This window comes from Papilio machaon, chromosome 7 (genome assembly GCF_912999745.1).
Source record: "Papilio machaon chromosome 7, ilPapMach1.1, whole genome shotgun sequence".
Classification (NCBI taxonomy): Eukaryota; Metazoa; Arthropoda; class Insecta; order Lepidoptera; family Papilionidae; genus Papilio; species Papilio machaon.
Window position 1 is genome coordinate 8273612 of NC_059992.1, and position 25904 is coordinate 8299515.

A 25904-nucleotide genomic window follows, 5' to 3' on the forward strand; every position below is an offset into this window, starting at 1 on the left:
GGTTCATATTTGTTTGATCAGATGATGTTCAGTGTCTTAGACTAAGTGCAACATTATGACCTGATAGGTATTTAAATTAAATTAAAACATAATTTAATTTAATACAGTTCTAATAACTATAATACATAACTAAGCTTTATAAATTGTTTAAAAATATAATACAAAAAAAATACCTTTGTATATGTCTGTAGAATTTAGATTCGATTTACTTTATAACAATATTTTCACAGTTTAACTTCGTGTCTTTCTTGTTGGTAATACGAGTGTTCAGTTACGTTGTTGAAATTACAATATACTATTAAATAACATTACCATAAAAATTGCACATTTAAACAAAAGATAAGATAATTTTTAAATTGTAATATCAAACCAAACATTAACTATATAACTAAAAATAAAATACAGCTAGTAACTGTTTAGTTAAACAGGTGTTTCAACCCTTTGACCGCTTATATTACGGACGACAACGTGGTTTTAAAAAAGTTTTTTTACTGCTTCCGGTATAATTCTATAGGAAGTATAAAAGAATAGTAGCGACAACAACGTCTGTTGTACGAATAGGGCTCGACCGGTGCATAACCACGACTACACAGACGACACTCTTCACTTTGGTGATGAAGGCCTTATTTTAGTCCTCTTTCCCTTCTCACTCTTTATTAATAAGCAAAGGGTGGGAAGGTAAAGTGAATTTGACGGAGGAGAGGACGCAAATGAAAGAGTAATATTCTCTTTCTGTACATCTAAAAAAAAGAATTTAAACTTTATTTACAGCATTAACATGAGCAGTTTTAGATGTTTTCGTTTACTTAATTTATTGTGAAATATAAAATAAAGATTGGTAATTTCAATTGCTTGGCAATAAAGTGTTCTATCTCAGGGAAGAGTGGGACAATATGAAAGCGGATTTTGAACCTTATAGTCGTATGATTTATACGGCAGGTGGCGAATCTATAAGCCAAGTTATCAAATATTTTATCTGAAAATTACATAACACCTCAGTAATCTTAACACGTGAGAAATATATTGTAATCTAAGTTTAAAGTGTTCCGGTACAGGTACAATACCACAACGACACAGAAGATTGCGTGAAGTGGAAGTAATTCCGCGTTTCACCTGATGAGTGTGATGTCGGAGTCCTCTTCCACTTTCCAACCTTTTTTAGCCGACTTTAAAAAGAAGGAGGTTATCAATTCGACTGAATTTTTTTTTATGTGTGTTACTGCGAATCTCCGCCCCTGGTGGTCCGATTTTGATAAAAATTATTTTAATCGAAAGGAAGTGCTTGCAGATGGGTCCCATTTTTTTGTTTTTAAATAACTAGAAGACTAATAGATTTTGAATATGGCTTCAAAATTTATTGAGAAAATTAGGGACATTTTTGCTTTCAGCGCTTACGTAGGCTAAACTATAAGACCTACAAAAAAATGATGCATGGCGAATTGTAGCTCTTTAAATGTTCTAAATAAAAGTCCGCGATAGCATATATCTATCTTTTTATACAAGAAAGGATAGAATATTCTCTTTCTGTGCGTCACCTCCTCTGTCGATTAAAGGTAGGCAACGCATATGCAATTGCTGATGTATTTTGATAAGAAAAGACGAAGCACACATTAAGAATGGTTTTATATATTTAACTTAAAATTAGCAATTGTAAAGTGAGTAAGTTGCTATGCTAACGGTTGAATTCGAAACATAACACTTGAATTAACATTATTGTCTTTGTTTTCTCAAAGACAATAAGTATGATGATAATGTGTTTTTATAAGTATTGCGACAGTGTAAACCCACACTAAAGGATGCATTTCTCTTCCGTACACGGTTTACAAGTGGAGGTCAACGTCCTTTTGTCTCTTCGTTTAATGATCCCGACGATGCGAAATCATTCATAAATGATTTCAATAAAGAACGACATTTAACTTATGTTAGCTTGAATAACTTAACAATAAGCAATTATACAGAAGTTAAGGTACTCAAAATAACAAAGTTCAATATTTTAACCAAATTTTAATTGGATTTAAAATGTATGATAACTATTGTTGCTTTGAGTAAAATTATCGACAAATTAAAAAGTCTTGATCCAACTTACCTTTGCTATGTTTAATTTTGATATATTTTTATGAACTCTTTATAAAATAAAAATATATTGATCACATATAATCACAAATATCATCCAAGAATTCTATTACTATTTTTTATTTAAAAAAAATTCAACACAAATACTGGCTATCACTAAAATAATTTTGACAGTTCTAAATTCAAACGTGCCTAAACCGACCAATTATATTCTTTTTTATTTTTATACAACTGCCACGTTGTCTTGGTATGAGGGCGACTGCCAACTGCATTCGGACTGCATCTCGTGATCAAGGTTATTTCAATCGACTTCTATTATTTATCAAAGTTTTATTATAGGGCGCGATCGCAGGCGCACCTCATTTCCTCAATTACTGTAGATTCCTACTGTTGATATTGTATTACATTGTATTACCATCTCATTCACTCTCCTCAAAAAAAAAAAAAAAAAAACAGAGAACTGTATGTTTTTGTTTTAACGATCACAGTCCATTGTACACGAAAAGAAAATCAAGCAAACAATAAAATAAAGCAACTAAACATTAACCGTGGGTTTCTGAAACCAAATTCTCTATATAAAACATATCGCCATCCCCGTCTCTTTGGCTTAAAGTATAAAATAGTAACTAGTGGTAGCTCATTGGTCGAAAAGCGACCATCATTCGTAACAAAGACTTTTTATCAGATTTGAATATATCTTTATGCAGTTCCCCTTGACTTAAACTATGTAAAATTTAAAGTTCATCCGTTTGAGCTATTTCCTTTAAAAAGGGTACAAAGTATTCGCATTACGTATTAATTTAATGATATAATATCTAACAATCGTAAAATATATTAAATTTGTTTCAAAAATTTTATTTATGGAATTTTCTCTGAAAACCAATAGCACAACTTCCATTTTTTTTTGTTTCAAGAATTGAAAAAAAAAATCGATTTTGAATTTCGAACAATGGGTTATAATGGGTTATACCTTTAGTTCAAACAAAAACACATTGACAACCTAAAATTATTTTCCTAGTAAATGTTTAAGACACTGCCATCTATCGGGATTTAAAAGAAACATGTTTTAAACCTAATCAAGTTCTTTTCAGTCGTTTTCAGTTTTTAACACAGATGTCGCTACTAGGTTCAAAATGAAATGTTATTCTGTGTAGTGTAAATTATTGTCCTACTAGCTTCATGTGTTCTAACTATGTCTAATTTCAACGATAGCATACAGCCGTTCTGAAGATATCTTCAAACAAACGTCCATCCATCCATTCATCCATCCATCTAAACATTCGCATTTATAATATTAGTAAGATTTAAGGGAATGAATTTATATAAATTGATTAAATGAATAAAGCTACGTAAATGCATTTCTTAATTAATTTTTCTTTAACCTAAAAAGTTTCTTTTTTCTTTAAATTATATTTAACAATGTTGAGGTTCATGTGTCACAGTGCTAAGCGTTTCCCAGCTTATTTGAGCTTATGCGTTATTCATTTTATCTCTACGAAAATAACGCGCTTTTTAATTTAAATCGCCCAGCGTTTAGATTTTTTAAACGAACAAACATATTCCTTATTCATTCATTGTACGATTTAAAAATATAAAATATTTAAAATATTATTTACCTTTACAATATCAATATGATTTTGTAATAAATATAACACAAATTCACAGTTTTATATAACTAAAAAAAACACAAAATACATATAACAAAAAGAAATTTGTAATCACATTTTTCACAAACTGTTACATACGAGTACACAAAATTGTAACGACAAAATACGTTGTATCAAATTTGTTCCGAACAACCAATAATCGAAGATGTACCATTCTGCAATTTTTACCCAAATTTACTTTTTCATTATCACTTAAACATTTACTTACATCCAATTAATTTTTGTGATTTTCATTTAAATAAATATTACAAAAGCAGACACTTTTTCTTTTACATAAATTTTAAACTATTGCTTACAAATGTATACCAAAAAAACTGAAAAATAGAATTTTGATATTGCAGAATATATCACAAGGACCCCAGTCAATTGGATAGCTGCATATGCAGTTTGGTTGACGTCTCATTTCCTTTCATTTATAATGCTCCCCTGTGATACCAGTACATGACGTATCATAATATTAATGTTCCATCTACAGAATAACATAAATTGTACTATAAAATGATGAAGCATGTTTCTGGACATTTACAGTCTGCAAGGGAACATAGTCTTCTCTTATTTCAAGTAGAAGATGGAAACGAGCAATTGGCCATTTGATATAGAAGTGAACGTTAATCAAGTACTCTTGTAATAGGTTTAAAGGTTGCTGATGCGTTGCTATGCTTTAATGAATATAGAACTTTTAGCTGTATACAGAATAAAATGTATTTCCCCTTCATATGCATTCTTTCCCCCACCAAATCAACTTCTCTATTCTGTCTTTTTCTTAATAAAATGATGGAAAGGGCAAGGGTACTGGATTATTTTGTATGGACCGTAAAAATCATTTCTTACGTAAAATCCTTAGATACAATTCCTATCTACTAATTATTATTTTTTTTTATTAATTTTGTAACAAAATGGTCGATGATTTCGTTCTTAACGACGAGACTAAATATCTCTAAAGACCAATTCAATTTTATAAAAACCCAGCAAAAAATGGCGTCTAAAACGGCTTCTAATTCCCTTGACGTAATAGGGAGTGGTAATAACCCCGCTGTAGGCCCATTTTCCTGATTTCTTTTGTTATTTTTTACCCCTATTAAGTTGAAAAATATGCATATATTTGTAATAGGACCCTTGGGTCGACTTTCGCAATTTCTTCTTGTAATTCCGAAAAGGTTTGAGAGTTTTAATTAGGTTTTATTTATAACCGATAACTATTTAAAAGGAAAAAATCTATTATATTTAAAAGTGTTTTTTTTTTTTACTTTTTAATTCGAGCGATGATATACATATGTTTTCTACTAGGTTACTTATGTACATACATTCCTTTGTTTTCCTGATAAAAAAAAGATAAAAGAAAAAAGTATATTTCATAATTATTTATTAATTTCCTGATTCTTATCAAGTTATAATTTATTGATATAAATTCATTGGTAAAAGATTTAAGACTATGTACATAAATATTATTTTGAGATCTGAAATACATAACATTAAGGTAAATAAGACGTATTTTGTACGTCCTGAATATGAATTTTACAAACTCTTCCTAAAGGAATACTTATCCATGTTATTTTCAAAATACGAGCATATTGCAGATTCGTTGTCATAGAGAGGAGTTATACTGTAAAAATCATCCTTTCCTTTATCGATGTCACTTCACTTTCATATCCTTTAGAATTCTCGTATCACTGTATATTGTTTGTTCAGTCAGAATCGTCAGAGAGTTGTACATCTTGTGTACAAGCGTCATTTCCATCTGGATTCAACTCCCCAAGTGAACTGCAACTGTCTATTTCTTCTTGCAAACGTTTCATGTCATCACGCTTTTTTCTTTCAAAGAAATTAAGCTGGAAATAAATTGTTAGAATTAGTTTAATACGTGAGTCTCAGAAATCCTTAATGATTTGGCTTAGTTTTTGCAGCCGGCAGCCTACCTGTCGCCAACCCAACTTGGGATTATTTGGGAGGTAAAAAATAGAAAAATTGAGAATAGGTTAGCGTGGTATGTTATGAGGAGGGAAGAATCGCTTGTGGCAAAGAGAACGTTAAATATGAGTGTGGAGGGGTACACCGGTAGAGGAAGGCCTAGGAATAGATGGATGGATTTCATGAAAGGTGATATGATCAAGAAAGGGGTGACAATGGAGATGACGGCAGACAGATTGATTTGGAGGTCGGAAATCTGGTGCACCGACCCTACGTAGGTGGGACAAGGTCAAGGAGATGATGATGATGAGTTTAAAACGTGACAACGTAGTATTAACACTCGAATCAATAGATATACATCTATGTTGTTAAAATTCATTCATATATTATACTAAAAACATTTTATTAAATTACTAGCTATTGCTCGCGACTTCTTCCGCGTGAAAGTAAAAAAGTACTAATTATTTATTAAACAAAGTTTTTGAGTGATTCGGTAAAAAAAAACGAATCTATTCCACGGGTTCGGGGAGATTTTATTCGCGGAAGGTGCCTTTCTCATCTCAGTCCTTTTTTTTTTAGATAAGTATAAACGTATTTTTTTATAAACCGGTTAAGATGTTAAATCGTTTACGGTTGAGCAACAAAAAACTTTACGCTTATAATTATAGGTTCGTTTTTACCTTGTACAGACCGTAGACTGCTGCTGCTAGTGTCAAAACTCCAGCCACGATTCCTACTATCAAAGGCCAGAGTGGTGTTGGCGGATCCAAAACTAGCGTCGTCACCACTGAAGAATTTCTATAAATACCAATAATGAATCATTGAACCGTTAAGCCGTTTTGGTGATGCCTAATAACAAACATCCATCTATTTATCCATCCATCCATCCATATACATGTGCATCTCAAAGTTTATTAAGTTTTTTATACTTACGTATTTTGGTCCTTTAAAATGATTGTTGATGTTGCATTGAACATTGTAAGTTCTTCTAAGTAATCGCCTAAAACAAATTACACAAATTCTGAGCAGTACAAATTAATGACTTTGGTAACTAATTTAGTTTTAAAAATGATCTTTTAGCTAGAAAACAAAAAGTCATTAAAGCTTCTTTAAGATACATCTATCTATATATATATATAAGAAAGTCGTGTTAGTTACACTATTTATAACTCAAGAACGGCTGAATCGATTTGACTGAAAATTGGTGGGCAGGTAGATTAGAACCAGGAATAGGACATAGGATAAATTTTACCCCGTTTTCTACTTTTTATTCCGCGCGGACGGAGTCGCGGGTAAAAGCTAGTGTAATAATATATATCTGCTTTTATAGTTAAAACAAACAACGTACCATGTAAACTTAAGTTGAATTTGTAAGTTAGAGCGATTGTTTTGGAGGCTCTTGCGGATAGAGACCAAGAGCACTGAAGGCTGTAATTGTCATTATCGCATCCATCTATCTTGTTCGATAGATTCGTCTGCAAAATTACAATTAAAATAGTTTCATATATAATTATCAAAAAATAAAACAAAGACATTCTATAAATTAACTTACCTTATCTGGAATTAATAAAATAGCCGTTAAATTGTACCAGTCCGAAGGTCCCAAATTTTTTATCTGTTGAAATAAGGTAAGTATTTAAAATGTAAAAAAAAATGTAATAACAACTGCTATACTCAGAGTAAGAGTTATCATTGAAGTCCCTTTATATTTGTAATATAAAATACTAGAAATATACACTAAGGATTTTTTAAGTAGTCATTAAGCAGAGAATAGGTGCAAGTGATTCACCTCAAAGTAATGTACGAAAGTCACGCTATCACCGTTGGCGAGACCATCTCTGGGCACTGCAATCGTTTTATTAGGTTGCACTGTTCTGTAAAAAAACATTACGTTAATAACTAATTATTCATTAAATTTATAGTCATGAATAAACTTAAAAATTACATTGCCAAATTTACTACCGAAGTCTGACAATAAACCAAATAGTTAGTTATAAAATAGTATCCTCCAATGTCGAAAATAAAATGAGTAGTACAGAAGAATGGCTTCAGATAACCTGCTTTTGGATTTCTCATTTTTCCAATGAAAATTGTGTACAGCGATACAAAATGCAACCTTGAAATGTAAACCTATAAATTTAATATTTACCCAGTAATATTAAAACTTGCTTCTGGTTTAATAACAATAGTAAAATCTTTAACAACTCTATCACTATCATTATTACTATGAAGTGGATCTTCTAGTATTGCTTCGATTTTTATTTCATCAATCAATGAATTATTCTGTGTATATTCAAATTCAATTTCCCATGTGACTGATTCATTTCTATATAATGGTGCTGGTACATCACATGTTACGTTCAGTTTCTTTAATGCGCATGCGCTTGGTAATCTTTTAGGTAAAGATGGTAACGTTAAATAAACTTTAGCACCGTATGCTGGTTCATCCATATTAAGTACAGTTACTTCTATACCAAATTTGTTATCTGAACCTGGAATATATGGGCTGAAAGGAATTGACTCAGTTATTATATTTAGAATAGGTATTATTGTTAGGTTTTGTGAAAAAACTTTTGATAACATACTTGCTTAATCCTTTTAATGTCATTTCTAATAATGGCTTACAAATGAGATCCTCGCCGCATTCTCTATTTAACTGAATAGCAAATGAAGAATGCAATTTGGAATTTTCCGATAGTCTTGCTTCTTTACGCAAAAATAAAGGTGAATCATCTGAAACAGTTCTTAATTATAATGTATTAAATCCTGACAGAATTAGTGACTTATATCATCATCATCATCATCAGCTCAGTATACGTCCCCACTGAGGGGCTCGATGCCTACTCTAAGTTAGGTGTGACTAGGTCTTAATCAACTACGCTGGCCCACTTCTGGTTGGTTGACTTCACACATATCTTTGAATTTCTTCGCAGACGTGTTCAGGTTGTATCACTTGATAAAACCTGATATATGTAAATCGAAACTCGAAAAACACATTGATACATGGCGTCATTCGTATTCAGGATCTGCAGATTACAAGTTATTGCAATCTGTCTTCCTCCCTTATGCTTAATCCTTGAGCCAGTGATGATCTAATTAATAAGTCTACTTATACTTAAATTAACAAAATACCTTCTAATACGATCCTATGAATCAACTCAAAGTTAATGGTGATTGGTTTTGACAAGTCCGCTGTAGGCTGTAATGGAAATTTATAGATTTAATATCATTGTGTTCACTATATTAGTAATTTTGATTTATTTCTTCTACATGAGATCAAGTTACAAATCCGCGTTACAGTTTATTTTGTTTATATCTATCATTTGTACATTAGTCAGTTTAGTACTAGATATGCAACTCAAAAAAATAAAGATTCTTATAATTAAACCTCACATCACTAACCTTGGGTTTCTAAGACCAAGATCTCTGTATTAAGCATATCATCATCCTTGTGATTATCTTTGACAAAATAGAGATAACAATATGTTTTAAACGGAGATTTCGGTCTCAAAAACCCACGGTAAGTTGCACATCCTTGACGACAAATATTACGTACCTTAATTTGTACCGTTTGCTCCTCACATGCTTTGTTGCCTGGTTTTATAGTAACTTGGTAATCTGCATCGCCTGATATCCATGCCCTGCCCCCTTCAGGATCCACTTGAATTGAAGCATTTAAAACTAAAAAATAATAATGTAAGCTATTACCAGTTTAATTTAAAATGGACTAACTGCTGTACGCAGACTTGTTAAGTCTGTTACCTGTTTTAACGTGGGGCCATTTCATTTGCTCCTTGGCTTCAGTGCAGAATATAGCTGTAAAATTGGTAGCATTGAGGGGTATATTCATCGCATCTGGAACTTTTATGCTGGCGTACACTTCTATTGTCGGCACGCATCTGTATAAGTAAACTGTATCACTGTTAATTGCACCAACAGCTAAATCTGTAACATACAAAGAAAATTTAAATTTAAAGAGTCATGTCTTTTTATAAGGTAGGCCTAGGAACAGAGCGATGGTTTTTATGAAAGATGAACTGATTGAGAAGAGAGTGACAATCTATATGACGAATGATTGATCTGGAGGACGAAAACTTGGTGCGAAGACCCCATTTAGGGGGGCATAAGAACAGGGAGATGATGATCTATAAGGTCATAAGACACTTACCACTACAGTTGTTATTATCGACGTCAAATCCTTTAGAGATTGACATACCGAAACTCTGAGCACCTTTAGCTACTATCTTTTGTATATATTGACTGTTGATTCCCCTTTCACATCCTCTGTAAATGTATACAGCACCGTGACCATCGTTTTCCCATGGTGCTCCGATAGCGACGTCTGAAAAGTATTCCAAGAAAATGCATGTTAAAAAATGCCTCATCCTCAGAAGACGGAGTATTCAAAATTTATGTACTTCATTAGATAACGTGTTTAAACTTTTAATTTAGTTTTAGTTTAACTAAACTCATTTTTTACAAACGAAAATAAAATTTAAACGAAGAGACAATTTTTATATTTACCATTGTATCCATCTCCGTTCACGTCTCCCATATCAGCCATTGTACTGCCAAATCTAGCTCCATTTAAATTAGAACCCGACACAAAACTTTCAAGACGTAATGTGAAATTAGAACCCTGTAATATAAAACTGTAATGATTCTATCGTGACATTGTGGATTTTGCAGGAAGAGAAAATGTATAGGAAATAAAAATGTCCTTTTTATTCATTAAAGGCAGGCAAACGCATTTACAATCTTTCAACTTATAGCAGATGTCATAGGCCAGCGGTCACATGCTATTTTAGAAGTCGAAGTGATCCTTTGCCACTTTCTGGTATAAAAAATAAGTTCATAATGATTTGGTCATCACACTACTGACATACCTGCCAGCTGTTTAAGTAAACAAAGACAGCTCCTTGATCGTACCGCAGTTCCCCTTCTTTGGTAAAAAAGTTTGGTGCTCCCACCAAAAGATCTAATATTCCATCTCCATTGATATCCATACAGCAAAGACTAGCGCCAAAATAAGAGCCAAGTTGTGGACCTTGGAGGATTTTAACCACCTTTATAGGCGTATATTCTCTGTAAGCTGGTTCAAATATGAGAACCTTAAACAAACATAATGTTCTTCCATTCAAATTTCATATGATTTATAACTTTCTACTATTATAAACTTAGTTTAGTCTATTTAAAGCAAAAACAGGTAAGTATTAAACAAAATTACTGAGAGCACTTGGATAGCACGAAAACAAATTAGCCGTTGATGAATTAATTTTTTTACCTGTCCATAGCTAGATTTTGATCGAGGTGCTCCTCCTACGTATAAAGTTTTCTTATCAGGTCCGAAAATTCCTGATTCCACACTGTAACCTGGAGTAAAATAAATTCAAATATAAACTGAAGATAGTATCTAATTTACATTAATAAAATTGCAGAAACTTTATCAGACTTCTAAACTTACCAAAATAATCATCAGGTCCAATTTCTTTCGTGAAGTAAGGATTTGTTGTAGGTTGTTTCGAAATAAACATGGAACCTTCATCTGAATCGTACTTGTAATCAATTATACCACCTGCGTAAAAATAATAGCAAAATGTTAATCAAACTGAAAGTGGTATTATTTCGAGAAGGTAAATTTTAATCAATCATTATTTTATAGTGTACTTACTAAAATAAACAAATTAAAAATCTACTGAACGGCTTAAATAATAAAATTAATGTATACATTTATTAGGAAGTTTGTACCTGCCCATTGTAGTAAGCCAGGAGCCCCGATGATTACTGAATTGCTCTCTGTAACCTTAACTGACATTCCAGTTTGACCATAGGCGTAGAAGTTTAAATGGGTACCATAGTCCCCAAATTCCTTTCTGTGTCCATCTGTTTTATAAGCCTGTCGATCTATTTAAATACGAAATGGTTAGTTTAAATTAAATACATAGTTCAACCAAATGTAGCCTTAGCTTTTTAGACATTTTATTGATACTTTGAAAATAAGTTGATAATAATTTGAGACTTGAAATTACCATATTTAAAAGTAGAAAATGCTTTTATAAGGTAAAACCGATAAAATTTTATACAAAGGTATTGTAAAAATATTGCATATTACGCTTAAATACACTTACTCATTTCCTTTAAAGGTAACATAGCAATTCCTCTTGTTTGCGATAGCAAATAGCATGCTCCATTTGCCAGTATATGCTTGTCTTTGTATGGAGTTGACCATCTCGGAGCACATGCCTACAAATAAGGACACAACTTAACACAAAGTAAATATTGTAGATGTAATAAAAAGATTTTAAACATGTAATCTGTTTGTCAATATTAAAAATATTGTATCACAAAATTTGGTAAATGCGGAATTATTACAATGAGTGCTAGCTAATTGGTTGAAATTCGAACATTATTTATGATGAAAAATATCTTTAATGCATTTCTTTTCCATAATAACATGATGAGTAACTGTCAAATATTAAGTTCATTTGTTCGATAAAATTCTTAGAAAAGGGGTACAAAGATTTACCATTAGTTTTCCTTTAGGCACGTTTGCAATGGTCGCACCAAACCACATATCATCTTTGAGGAAATCACGCTGAATTAAAACTTTTCCGAAATAACTCCCATAAGCTGTAAAACATAAAAACAGATCAAAGTATTAAATGAAAAAGCTTACTAACTATGAGGAGTACAGAATCGTAATTTGGAGGGGAGCTTGAGTCATATTATTGTGGTTTAAGCCTGTAAATACTCACGCTTAGATATACATGAAGAAAATACTCACGATCTATGTTAAGACCGATCGGCCGACATGTTGAATTCCGAATGTCCAAATTCTGCAGCTGACAATTAAATAACAACCCTGGTGATATATTCCTACCATCTCTACTGGCTGCTTTTGGAGCTCCCACTATTAAGCTGAAAATTAAATTTAGCAATTAAATATTGTTTTGAAATTGCAGATGAGTTGAACCTAAGTCTGTAGTATCTCATAATACATTCGTTCTTAAATTATTCATTGTTATATCTCAACTTAACTGTATTCTACTATTATTATTTTTTTTCCTTTCTTTTTACTTATTGTAGTTGCGAATGTTATATATATTATAGATATATACATATTGTGTAGTAGTTAGTTATTCCAAATAAACAAAACGTTTAAGTTTTAGTGTTCTTTAACATTTTTTATTTATGAAAATTACTTCATGGGTTCATAATTTTAATAATAGTTACAGAAACAATTGAAAATCAATAATTTTAACCAAAAACACTTACCCCATCTCACTTAACATAACCGAATAACCAAAATACTTAGAATTGGCATCTGGTAAATAAGTTATTTTACTGCCTTCATGAAAAATAACACTACACTCACAAAAAAACACATTCAGAATAAATATAAATGCACATGAATTTACTTTGTTCATTGTTATTTATAAAAAATATAGAATAATACAAATAATTATGTACATACAAGCGGCTGCAATAAAATAACAATGCACACTGGTATGAAATCAAAGTGTAGTTTAAATCTACCGGTATTTCGCTTTAAGCAAATGTGAACTTAAAACCTGAAGTTATAAGTATTAATTTACTTTACCACTATAAATGCGAGCAACTTACAATAAGATTGTCATTTGTTATTGCTACGATATCATTATTTAATATGAACTAATTATCATCAGTAGTTGGAATAAGATTAAATAGTTAAAGCTCATTTATATTTAACATAAGTTTGAAGAAATAATTATGCTTTAAAATATCATTTCATTATATTTACATAAATAATAATTAATTTATGAGAGAGAAGAGCTGGGAAGGGAAAGAGGATTTGAATTGGACCTCAGATATCTCACGTTATGTAACGTTTCTTACATCAAATAAAATAGTCCGCGACTTTGTCAGTGTGGGATTAAAAAAACTTAATTAATCGCCTATGTCTTCCTCCAGACTATGTTCTACATTCACGTCAAATTTCTTCGAGACCCATTTAGCGGTTCTGTAGATATCTACTAACAAAAATCCATCCATCCATCTTACTATGCGAATTATTACAAATGCGATTGCTTAGATGGATGGATGGATTTTTGTTAGAAGGTATCTACTGAACCACTAAACGGATCTCGCTGCAAGACATAGATGTAGAACTTAGTCTGGAAGAACATATAGGCTACTAATTAAGTTGTTTTTTAATTCTGCGCGGATGGAGTCGTGGGCGAGAGTTAGTCCATCCATACGTAAACTTTCTCATTTTTATATTAGTAAAAAGTAAGATTTAAGAAAATTACTCGAACGGAAAAACGTAAATGATTTAATTAAAGTGCATAAAATTATTTTTAATCAAAAAATAATTAAAAAGATGTTCGAATTGTTTCAATGTTCGAATTTTTTGTCGCTAATTAATATAAACAAATCAAAAAAAACTATGATAAATTACTTTATGTAAAATATAACTTATCATGTCATAATATCTCTTTCCTGTGCGATAATTTTTGCCGCTCGGAACACCACGAACAGTTTGTTATACTTACGTAAGTATAAAGGTTATAACGCACTTATTAATTAATGCAACCAGACATGGCACCGAACTGGTTCCGTCTTGCAGTTGGCACCAACGCGGCGTAAGCTCCATCTGGAAGACTAATTGGAATTTTGGTTGCCGTGGCGTTCATCTGGCGTTGGACGAACTTTCATCCTTTGTCTGCGAGGCAAAAGTACACTGTACCGAACACGATGTAGGCGAGGAGGTACCCGGGCGTGGAGTTGATAAGTGTCCGTTAACCTTATACATCTGTAAATTTTTTCTTCTAAAAGACGAAAATTGGCATTTTTAGTAACTTTTGTTTATCTTTTTCCTAAATAAGACCCCGCTTCGTAATCTTTTTTTGTCTAAAACATACACAAGCAATAAGTTACCCTTTTTTTTAAATAACCTGCCCCTATAGATATCTCCAATACGCAAATAAGTTAAGATGTGTCCGGCACCTGCGGTTTAATCAGGGAACAATATTAAACAAGGAACTTACAAGGTTGCTTTAGAACTCAAGCAATATAAGATGGTAACATATAAATAGGCGTAATTGCATTAAGTGAGTACTTATTGAAATGACTAATTTGTCTGTTAACGGAAATAAAAAATATTCACACAATTATAATGCATGCCAAATGAGTCATAAATCGACTCTTCGAACTGTGGACTCACTTCCACTTGAGCAATGCGTCACACTTTTAATATTAAAAATATTAGCGTTAACATTTTTAATATTACACTTTTCTAATACTGGGTACTTTATCCATCTAATACTGGGTCCAAAATTCATTGTATTAATTATATCTGTACCAGTAGTCGAAAAATAAAGTGTAAAAACGTCTCATTCGCCACATGACATCGTTGGGATGCATTTTGTGCACTTAGCGAATAAGAGTGGTAATACAATTGTGATGTTTAATAAATCAAAATAATCAAATATTCACATCGACAAGTTTAAGGTAGAATAGCACATATAAAATACTGAAATAAAATTTGTATTAAGTTGTGAAAATAAAAATTAACTATTTATTTTCAACAGGCGTAAAGGGTAAGGGAAGCCGTTGCGTGTTTTTTATATATATTCAAGTATATGCTCATTAACAGCAAAGTAAGTAAGGACTTATTTATTTACAACAAAAATAATAAAAACGCCGCCTGCCCCCACCTAGGAGAGGACGGTCTAAAAAGTTCAGGGCACTTTTGATACCCTTATAACATTGTTGCCGATAAAGCTAGAAAGTTGAAATTTAAACCATTAATACATGTACCGTAACTCTCTTATTTTGCCAGAATTGCTTTTAATTAACAAACTATTCAAAAAAAATTAGTAACTTACATAAAGCCTTGGAAAAGAGGTGACATAACCGTTTTGACAGAACGCTCTATTAGGCCCTTTGACACATCGAGGCAACGTAAATCTTCGAAACTCGGCGTTTTATTTTACTTGCTAAGACTCGACTAACGTAATTCATCGTCATAGATTTTCGTACACAGCGCGCGTTGCCAAAAACAACTTGTTTGTCGTAACAAAAGTCTCAACAATTTTCAAATTGTATAAACATTGTTCTGACTTGATTTTTATAGCCGGCCGCCTACTTATTGCTTAAGCTACTTGAGACGAAAAACCGTCTGACAAGCTATCTACGAGTATCTAGAGATCTATAGGCGTTGGTACGAGCGATATATGACATTATTTTGTTATTTTTCAGTGCATTTTGTTTGAGATTGTTTTTTATGGTACTTTTGAATGCATTTTGTTTGAAATTGTTTTACAATTCATGTTCCTTTATAAGATGCTTTTGTTCATTCTTATGTAAGTATTTATGTCAGAATTTTTTATCTAAGTTTCTGAATTGACATGAAATATGAAGTAAATTGTTTTTACAAAGTTTTAATAATCAAAATGTCAAACTTAGACACACCTATAGCCATTGTAATAGATAATGGTATTGTTATTATTCATGAACTAACTGTCACCCGCGACTTCGTACGGTCGGAATTAAAAAAAAAAATTAAGTAGCCTATGTGTTCTTCCAGACTATGATCTATATCTATGCCAAATTTCATCGATATCCTTAGAGCCGTTCTTGAGATACCTTCTAACAAACATTCATCCATCCATCTAAACATTCGCATTTATAATATTAGTAAAACTAGTAAGATTACAATACGACCAAAGATTTATTTTCTTATGAATTTGCAATATTCTCTCTAACATGTTTATTTCTGATCGAATCTATATAATATAAGACTAGCTGTCGCCCGCGACTCCGTCCGCGCGCAGTTAAAAAAAACTTAGTAGGGGTATGAAAAATAGATGTTGGCCGATTCTCAGACCTACTCAATATGCTCACAAAATTTCATGAGAATCGGTCAAGCCGTTTCGGAGGAGTACGGGAACGAACATTGTGACACGAGAATTTTATATATAAGAAGAGGAAGTTACTTCTTACTAATAATAAAAATATTTAAATGTATGGATGTTTGTTTGAAGGTATCTCGGTGAAGATCTTGATGAAATTTTACACATACATAGAACATAGTGTGAAAGAACACAAGTCTAATCATTACGTTTTTTTTAATTCCGCACAGACGGAGTCGTAGGCGGTAAAAAACCGAAAAAAGTTTCGATACAAATTAAAAAGAAATAGAGAGCTTGAATGTTTTCAAGCTCACTATTTCTTATATTCTTTATATTATAACAAACAACAAAGTAAATTTAAAGAATTTTCGATATATTTGAATGAATGTAAAATTATTTTCAAATTTTAAAGCCCTCTGGTACCCAAACGAAGTAACTTTGGATAGAAGTAAGTTGGATTAAAACGTCATATTTTCGACCAAGTAATCTGTGGTACGTTATTCCCGGACATCCTGTATATTTCATGAATGATGTGTCAGTATTCATATATTTTTTAAAAATAAAATGACACGTTTTTTAAATGTTTGTCTCATTAAATATGCACTTACATTTTGTTTTCAAAGTTATAAGTTTGCATTGAAATGAGCATAACATCTTGTATCGGTTTTCCGAACGTGAATTACGTATACAAAATTGTTTATTCATTATTTGAAATCACGTTCAACCGGACGAGTGTGTTTAGTGCTTTAACCTAAGGTAAACTATTAATTACATTGACTACCTAATTTAAGTATTGTAATATCAATAAAATGTTCATATTTTTAATAACTGTCGCCCGCAATCCCGAATTTTAAAATAAGTTTTTTTAAGTTATTAATAATTTTGTAAAAGTATTTTTTTTTAAAATTATATTTGTAGTCTACATGTTGCTCAAGACTATGATCTACATCTAAGCCAAATTTCAATTATAAAGATACCATCGAAGAAACATCCATCCATACATTTAATCTTTCACATTTATGATGTTAGAAAGATAACAGTTTTCGCCCATTGGTCATTGGACTCATCTGCAAGCACTTCCTTTCGATTAAAATAATTTTTATCAAAATCGGACCACCAAGGGCGCAGCATCGCGGTAACACACATAAAATAAAAAAAACAGTCGAATTGATAACCTCCTTCTTTTTGAAGTCTGCTAAGCTGCTTAGCCTGTGTGCATCAGCCACCTTCTCGTCCACGTCTTGTGAAAATTGGTCCAGCCGTTTCGGAGAGTATCCGGAACAATCGCGGCCTTGGGGACAGACATAAAAGACAAATATTTTAAAAAATCGTTTTTTTTTTTTATTAACAACATAAACACGTATAAATGTACAGATTAAAAATAGCTTTATGAAAAGATAGCGATATAAAGCGGTATGTCATCGCTAATTTTTGTAGCACTTTCTGAGATCTACAATTCTCTCATAAATCTTTTTATGTAGTTAATGTACGTATCTAACGCCTACCTGAGCCCAAAAATTTTAAATATTGAAGCGTTCAGAATTGTGTTATTTATTAATATTTACTAAAATTATCTATAATCTTATTAATATTATAAATGCGAACGTTTGGATGGATGGATGAATGTTGGTTGGTAGGTATCTCCGGAACTGCTCAATAGATCTTGATGAAATTTGACACAGATGTAGAACATAGTCTGAAAATAAACATAGGCGACAGCTAGAGAACATACTTTGAAATTCTACACAGTCAAAGTTAATATGCATAAGGTGTTTTTATTTTTAATCAAAAAATTATTTACTTCTACTTCTACTATTAGATTTCGGATCAAATAATGGAATATTTTGACAACGTCGCTGACTTTTACGCGGGAAAGTCGATTTTCATCACTGGTGGTACTGGCTTCCTTGGAAAGGTAAATATTTCATTAATATTTATTTGTGTTAAAACAATACGTCGCAGCAATACATAAACAATCTGTTGTTTTCATTCGTAAACTATCAGAATTAAATAATTTCTCATTTTAGGTGTTAATAGAAAAGCTTTTGTATAGCTGTCCTAAATTAGAAAAAATCTATCTTTTGATGCGTGGAAAGAAAAATGCTACACCAGAGTTCAGGTTACAAAGCATGTTCGAGCAACCGGTATGTATATACAAATAACCATAGAGGAGTTCATATTATGAAATTTACAAGTACAACAACAATATTGTCTTTACTCAAGTTGCGCTACGCAGCTATTTTATTTGTTGGCCGCGACTTGGTCCGCGCCGAATTTAAGAAAAATCAAGTAATAAATATAGTCTATGTCACCATTTGATACTAGATTTTTTTATCTGTATAACGGATGTAAGTTATGCCCTAGACTATAATACTACGATCAAGTACCTACGACATTTCGATTGGAACATATTGTTATTTCTATTTTTTTTACATAATATGAAAACTGAAAATATGTTTTACGCAAGTGTGTATACAGTGGAAATCCACATTTATACCCTGACACCGGATACTACGAGTATTAACTGATTCGATAGACAAATGCCACGACTGACAACTTTATTAACAATTAGTGCTGAATTTTATTCATTGTTAAATACTTAATGCACGAGCGACGACTACTTTACGGGCTAACTTCACGTGTTTAGAATCGGAAGTGGCTTACAATCGTAATTTACATTTTTAAATGTCTTAATACAGTTAAAAAAGCAAACGTAGCGTTTTACCACTCTTCTCATCACATTTACCAGTCTAGGGCATTATTCAGACTCCAAAATAAAGTCGTTAAGCTTAGCCTCAACTGAGTTCATCTATTCTTAGATATTTGAAAGATTGAAAAAAGAAAGAATAGAAGATCTAAAGAAGGTTGTGCCAATAACTGGTGATATTGCTGAAGAAAATTTGGGACTTCAAGAAGATGACCAAAACATTATATTGGAAAAGGTAAATGAAAAATAATTTTATGAGTTACTAGCTTTTACCCGCGACTCCGTCCGCGCGGAATAAAAAAAAATAGAAAACGGGTAAAATTATCCTATGTCCTTTTCCTGGTTCTAAGCTACCTGCCCACCAATTTTCAGTCAAATCGATTCAGCCGTTCTTGAGTTATAAATGGTGTAACTAACACAACTTTCTTTTATATATATAGACTAGCTTTTACCCGCGACTCCGTCCGCGCGGAATAAAAAATAGGAAAAGGGGTAAAAATTATCCTATGTCCGTTTCCTGGTTCTAAGCTGCCTGCCCACCAATTTTCAGTCAAATCGATTCAGCCGTTCTTGAGTTATAAATGGTGTAACTAACACAACTTTCTTTTATATATATAGATTTAACTGTGTATTAGATTCGATGGAAATGGCCTACGACTTTCACCCATGTATATGAAAAAAATGTACCAACATGAATAAAGTTGATACAGTTCACATACCAGGAGGATATGAAGAATGTTGATCATTCAAAGATTTTAAACATACATAAACTCACCTCAAACTTATACAGACTTTCGTATTAATTTAAGGTGGCAATTGTCATTCATGCTGCTGCTACAATAAGATTCGTAGAACCTTTACAAATAGCCATGAACGTAAACTTCGAAGGAACAAAACGTGTCCTTAATTTGAGCAAGAAAATAAAACAATTACAGGTATGGTTGTTTAACCTTTTTTTGGTATCTTGCGATATCTTCAAAAGACACCCTGCGTTATGTGGAAAATACAGGGTTATGTGACTTGATTCACTAAAAACCCCTTCAGTGGCCATCCTCTAGTGCAACCAACTTCTGTGAGTGCCGGTATCCCCAAAGGAACCCACAGGTACTTTCTGCGCTGGGCTTATCCAGGAGTGTGTCTACTCTCGTCTCCTCACATAACTACGGCAACTTTGGACCACACCTTATGGCGTGTTCTCGAGATGTGGTTTATAGCTAATTAATAATATTATTTACAGGATAATTTGTAGGCTTTGTGTACCAAAATTACTTATTTTGATTTTTGCCTTTAGACATTTGTATATATATCAACTGCGTACACTAACTCGAATCGGCAAGTCATAGAAGAAATTATTTACCCTCCACCAGCATCATACAAACACGTGTATGAAATAATAGAAAAGTACGGCGATGATGCTGAACAGACTAAAAAGTTATTAGGTGAGTATCTTACATAGTATATTTTGTATGATTTTTTTTTTTTGTTGCCGCGGGGAATGCATTTACGCACTTCGCCGTCCGTGCTGCGGGGGAAGCAGGGACGGTTTCGTGTGGGACTCCCGGCCTTATAAGGCCGGACTACCCACTAAACCCCGCGGTGTTCTCCTTCGCCTGACCAGGCCGTGGCATCTACGTTAGTTTATCCACGACCCGGCTAGGGGAGTCCCTTGGTAGGGGCTCGACACGTGTTAACGAATTTTGTAACGAACACGTGGGAGGGGCCGGATGTTACGCCCCCTCCCATCACCCTATGATGCCCTCCCTCGGAACACACGAGAGAGGGCATCCGCCACATTCGGCGCAGCAGGCACCCGGGCCTGCCGCGCGTGTCCACCTCAAACTCGTACGCCGGCGGCCCCTCGTTGGGGCCCTGCGGGGCGGCAGCGTTTCGCTGGCGCGTTCTCGTTCCCGCAGGGCTTCTCTTTTGGCCGCCATCACCTCGCGTGCATACGAGGCAACGGCGGCCCAGCTCTGTTCGCTGCCGGCCATCGATCTAACGACGGCCGGCAGCGAAAGATCTCGTCCTATTGCGCCAGTGAGTGTGGCGCGTTGAGCGTCCCAGGCCATGCACACGGCGAGCGTATGCTCGGCCGTGTCCACGGCGCCAGTCGCACAATGGTGGCAACCGGGATCCGACTCAATTCCCACAACCTCGCACAGGTAACGGCCAAAACAGCCGTGCCCTGTGAGAAGCTGCGTCAGGAAGTAAGTCGGCTCCCGGTGCCATATTTTGTATGATTGATAGAACATATTATGCTAAAATTTTGGTAGTTAGCAAGCGCGGGTTTCTGGCACAAAAATTGGTATCCAAAAAGATTTTTAGTGTTTTTGTTCTTTTTTTTAACACGGCAATGGCAGACATATGTTAAAAAAATCTCCGAAATAGCGATGCGACCGTTGCCAATAAACATCCGCAATTGCAAAATCTTTGGCTACCTTTAAACGAAAGAGGAGCGGACGCAAAGAAAGAGAATATTTTTCCCTTCTTTTGCGTCCCTCCTCCGTCAAATCCACTTCCCTTTCACATTCATTACTTATAAGAAAAATGTAGGTGGAAATAGAGAACTAAAATTAGGCTTCCGAAACAAATACTCATAAAACAAGACCCGTAATTGCTTTCACTTCACGCCTATCTTCTATTATGGTCGTGATATTGCACCGGTCCAGCCGGACAATTCGTTCAACAGATGTACTGACGTCTATCATTGTTGCTCCTCCTTTTGTTTCTGAGCGAAATGTTCTTTTTTTGTATCGTTGTTAATTTTGTTACTTTAATTTTGAATGTATTAAAATAGAGGTCGGCAATTACTTACTAAAAGCATGAAATCACGAACACCGAAAATAAAACAGAAAAAGTAGTTTTTTTTTAATGAAATGAATTATTTAACGAATATGGAAAAGATTCATTTTCCTTCGCCTCATTAAGCAATACTTATAGTAAGTTTGCTGTATTTCCAAAATATATCGGATTGTGGATTAAATAGCACGAATTAAGATCGAACCTTCAATGAAAATTGTCTTTTTGTAACTGTTAAATTGGGTATCAATATGGTAAAATATATTCAGGTGAGTGCTATTTAGTTAGTACAACGAAAAGTACCTTGGACTGAGAATGAACAATTATTTGACTTGGAGTGAACAAATAGACTATATAAAAATATTACATCTCGTTGCGTTAGATGCGCAGTTTTTAAATTAAAAATGTACTCACCAGTTTCGTATAAATAAAGTATATTTTTGTTCATTAAACATTTGTACCCCCTTTTCAGGAGACCTTCCTAATACTTACGTGTTTACCAAAGCGTTAGCGGAGAACTTCGTCGCCGAAAACCATTTAAATATTCCAACTATTATAATTAGACCATCCATTGGTAAGTAAATAATAATAATAAAAATTAAACAAATTGCTACGAGCCGGGATTCGAATCAGGATCTGCATATTATCTATTGCTTAACCAATACGGTTTAGAGTAACTGATGGAGATACGCATACGCATAGTGTTTTATTTTATATTTATTGTGTGTAATCTTATAGTAACAGGTAGTAAAAATGAGCCAACAGAAGGATGGATAGACAATTGGGCCGGAGCAACAGCAATAACTACAATGGTTAGTCTCGGTTATCTCAGGGTGTTGTTTGGAAAATCTTCCAATATAATTGACCTGATTCCTGTAGATTTCGTCTCGAACTTCACTATAGTAGCGGCTGCGAAATGTAACAGGTATTTTCTTTGTAGATTTTAAAAAAGGTGTTTATTTTTAAACAAGATTAACTAAGACAATAATAATTAACTTTGCGTACTTACTTTTGGCTTACATGTTGTGAAAAATTGGATGTATAATAGTTTTTCAATTAATGTATTGTTTTAGATCTAAAGAACTGCGTGTCTACAACTGTAGCAGTAGTGGAACGAACCCTTTACCAATAGGCAATTTTTTTAGATCATTCATAAAAGAAGCTGTTCAGAAAAAAAAAAGTAAGTTGTTAAATTAAATTTAGACCGACGTTATCTGACCCGGTGGGCATAAATCAATCTGGTGGCAGTCGGAAAATATGTAAACTAACAATATATTTTGAACAATAAGGGAGCGGCAGCTTAATGTTTAATGTTGCCATTTTCTTAATTTCGAAATTCCATAAAAATATCGCGGGTGATGTACAACATGTAGGTTAATTTGCTAATGTGGTTGGATGTATCAATTTAAATACTAAGGAATGATTACGAGAACTCAAGTCATAAGTTGCAAATCAATTCCTTGGAGTTTGTAATTTTCTAGGCCCGTACAGGTTTTATTTCTGACAGGACAAACCGCGATAGCAGCGCATCTCCCACCGGGCCAGTAACTCTTGTTTGACTATACATTCCGGAGTACGAATTACAATATAACCTTTGTTTTACTTTCAGATGTCATACCATATCCGACAGTAATGTTTACAAAGAGTCACATTATTGCAAGAATTATAATCTTCCTGACTCAGATTCTACCGGCTTTTGTATTTGATTGCTTTCTACGTTTAATGGGGAAGGAAGCGAGGTATGTGTCATCGGGTGTATTCTACCGATTGATCGGTATGCCGATCAGCCCAATGGGAAACAATTGTATTATTGAAATTCTATATGTCCATTTAATATAACAAGTGTTCGCTCATCGTTCGGAAATCAACTATAACTCGTAATCAAAGTTTTTTTTTTTTTTTATCATATTAACTTAAACAGTGACAATTTTCACGTTCATCAGTTCGATCAATTTCCTTAAAAAAAGATAACTATAATTTTTTTTCTAAACGCATTTTTTTATTTATGTAAATAAGGTGGCAAATTAGTTAGCGGTCACCTGACATAGCGAAGCGATCACTGCCCATAGACATCCACAATGGCAGATCCTTTGTCTACTTTTAATTGAAAGAAGAGTAGACGTATAGAAAAAGAATATTTCACCTTCCCATGCATCCCCTCCTCCGTCCAATCCTTATAAGAAAAGAGTGGGAAGGGAAAGGGGACTAAACTTAGGCCTTACACACGCACACTCATCAGACGAAACGTGGAATTACTTCCATTTCACGTCTGTCTTACGTGTGGATATCCCTTTTGTGCAACAAATGTTGTTACTTGCTCTACCACCATTAAAATAATAACTAGCTTTTTAATCCCCTGAAATCAGCAAATTGCAGAGCGCCGGTGGCTCAGGGGATAAGAACTTGACTTACAATCTGCAGGTCCTGGGTTTCGAATCCCGCCACTAGTGTTTTTCGATTTTCAATTTACATATGTACCTTTATCCAACTTTCTTACGGTGAAGGAAAACATCGTGAAACAACCTGCACATATCTGAGAAGAAATTCAGTGATATGTGTGAAGTCAACCAACCCGCACTGGACCAATGTGGTTGACTATGGCCTAGTCACCCCTTTTTTTTTTTTCTTTTTTTTACGTGGGGAAATGCCTTACGCATACCACCCTTGCGGGAACAAGGGTGGTTATGTCGGGCTTGCACCGACTAAAACCCCACGGTGACCTTCTCTTGCCTTGTGCCAGGAACACTGGAACGCTCTCGCACACTACCGTGATCCTGACGGCATAACTCTGCACGAGTTCCGGCACACACTCCCATACCCGCCAGCGCACAACATTAACTGTCCCTCACCGGAACTAGGTTTTGACAGCGATAGGCATTAGGCTATCGCCGCCGGCTATGAGCCTCTCGGTGGGGACGTATAGTGAGCTGATGATGATGAATCAACAAGTTGGTCGTGGTGCTATTAATTACAAGTATAATCAAGTATAAAATCTGCTCCTTTTTATAAGCTAAAAGCTATTTATGTTGTCAACAGGACTGTAAAGAAACAGATGAAGATAGTTAATAGCTTCTACGTGTTGGAATACTTCACGAGTAATTCGTGGTCAATACAATCAACGCAAACTCAATCTCTGTTCGCTTCATTAACAAATTGTGACAGAGAGAAATTTCCATGCGACAGTTCTACTATATCATGGTCAGAATATATACCCGTTTATTTTAACGGTATCATATCTAATTTGTTATAAATATTTTCATTGCGAAACGGGATTTTTAATTTCTTGGTATGTGTTTTGTTTTCTTAAGTTTCATGATTTTTTTTTATAATAAAAAACTTCGTATCTATGTTTTATTTTCCATTTATATATTTTTCCCACAGTATAAGTCTGCATCAAAGCTTATATTTGTATAGGCAATAGGTCGCTCTTCGAACATTCCCCCATTCGAATTATTAAACAAAGTAATAGGTTTAAGCCTTAAAAATAAAATTACAAGAATTATCATCATCATCTCCTGTACTTGTCCCACTTACGTAGGGCCGGCGCACCAGGTTTCCATCCTCCATATCAATCTGTGTACCATCAACTCAGTCGTCACTCCCTTCTTAATCACCTTTCACGCAATCCATCCATCTCTTCCTAGGCCTACCGGTGTACCCCTCCACATTCATAATCAAAGTTCTATTTCCCTCTTACCATACTTCCCTCCTCATATCATGCCCATACCGTGCTAACCTTTTACTTCTCAATTTAAAATAAAAAAAACACAAAATTAAATTATTAGAATAATTACGAATATATTAAAATTAATAATTATATTTGCACATTAATAATAGTTACAATAAAACTAACAGGATGAA

At 33.6% G+C, this 25904-nt stretch overlaps 2 protein-coding genes across 2 annotated transcripts; one reads left to right on the top strand and one right to left on the bottom strand.

Moving 5' to 3' along the window:
• Positions 1–5124: 5124 nt before the first annotated feature.
• LOC106719434 (integrin alpha-PS3) lies at positions 5125–13082 on the bottom strand. Its single transcript, XM_014513773.2, has 21 exons — positions 12924–13082; positions 12433–12566; positions 12175–12278; positions 11777–11891; positions 11397–11552; positions 11113–11223; positions 10933–11021; positions 10535–10759; positions 10173–10287; positions 9817–9990; positions 9411–9593; positions 9205–9329; positions 8781–8847; positions 8234–8381; positions 7798–8154; positions 7438–7522; positions 7201–7263; positions 6997–7123; positions 6582–6648; positions 6329–6446; positions 5125–5569 (listed from the first exon to the last, which is right to left on the bottom strand). The coding sequence occupies exons 1-21, from the start codon at positions 13073–13075 to the stop codon at positions 5426–5428; spliced, it is 2859 nt and encodes a 952-aa protein (XP_014369259.2). The 5' UTR covers positions 13076–13082; the 3' UTR covers positions 5125–5425.
• Positions 13083–17192: 4110 nt separating this feature from the next.
• LOC106719533 (putative fatty acyl-CoA reductase CG5065) lies at positions 17193–25293 on the top strand. Its single transcript, XM_014513890.2, has 11 exons — positions 17193–17296; positions 18360–18455; positions 18568–18684; positions 19360–19482; positions 20057–20182; positions 20539–20686; positions 22516–22617; positions 22782–22968; positions 23117–23223; positions 23653–23782; positions 25080–25293. Exons 2-11 carry the CDS (start codon positions 18375–18377, stop codon positions 25291–25293), a joined length of 1335 nt encoding a protein of 444 aa, XP_014369376.2. The 5' UTR covers positions 17193–17296; positions 18360–18374.
• The last annotated feature ends 611 nt before the right edge of the window (positions 25294–25904 follow it).

What these genes read in the sequence shown, in the direction of transcription:
- LOC106719533 (XM_014513890.2), top strand. Translation starts at nt 18,375, where the DNA reads ATGGAATATTTTGACAACGTCGCTGACTTTTACGCGGGAAAGTCGATT. An exon ending in AAAACATTATATTGGAAAAG is followed by an intron (nt 19,483 to 20,056) that starts GTAAATGAAAAA and finishes TATTAATTTAAG; the next exon opens with GTGGCAATTGTCATTCATGC. An exon ending in GCGGCTGCGAAATGTAACAG is followed by an intron (nt 22,969 to 23,116) that starts GTATTTTCTTTG and finishes GTATTGTTTTAG; the next exon opens with ATCTAAAGAACTGCGTGTCT.
- LOC106719434 (XM_014513773.2), bottom strand. Translation starts at nt 13,075, where the DNA reads ATGAACAAAGTAAATTCATGTGCATTTATATTTATTCTGAATGTGTTT. An exon ending in GCAAGTTTTAATATTACTGG is followed by an intron (nt 7,523 to 7,797) that starts GTAAATATTAAA and finishes GTTTTTTTACAG; the next exon opens with AACAGTGCAACCTAATAAAA. An exon ending in TTTTATTAATTCCAGATAAG is followed by an intron (nt 7,124 to 7,200) that starts GTAAGTTAATTT and finishes GTAATTTTGCAG; the next exon opens with ACGAATCTATCGAACAAGAT.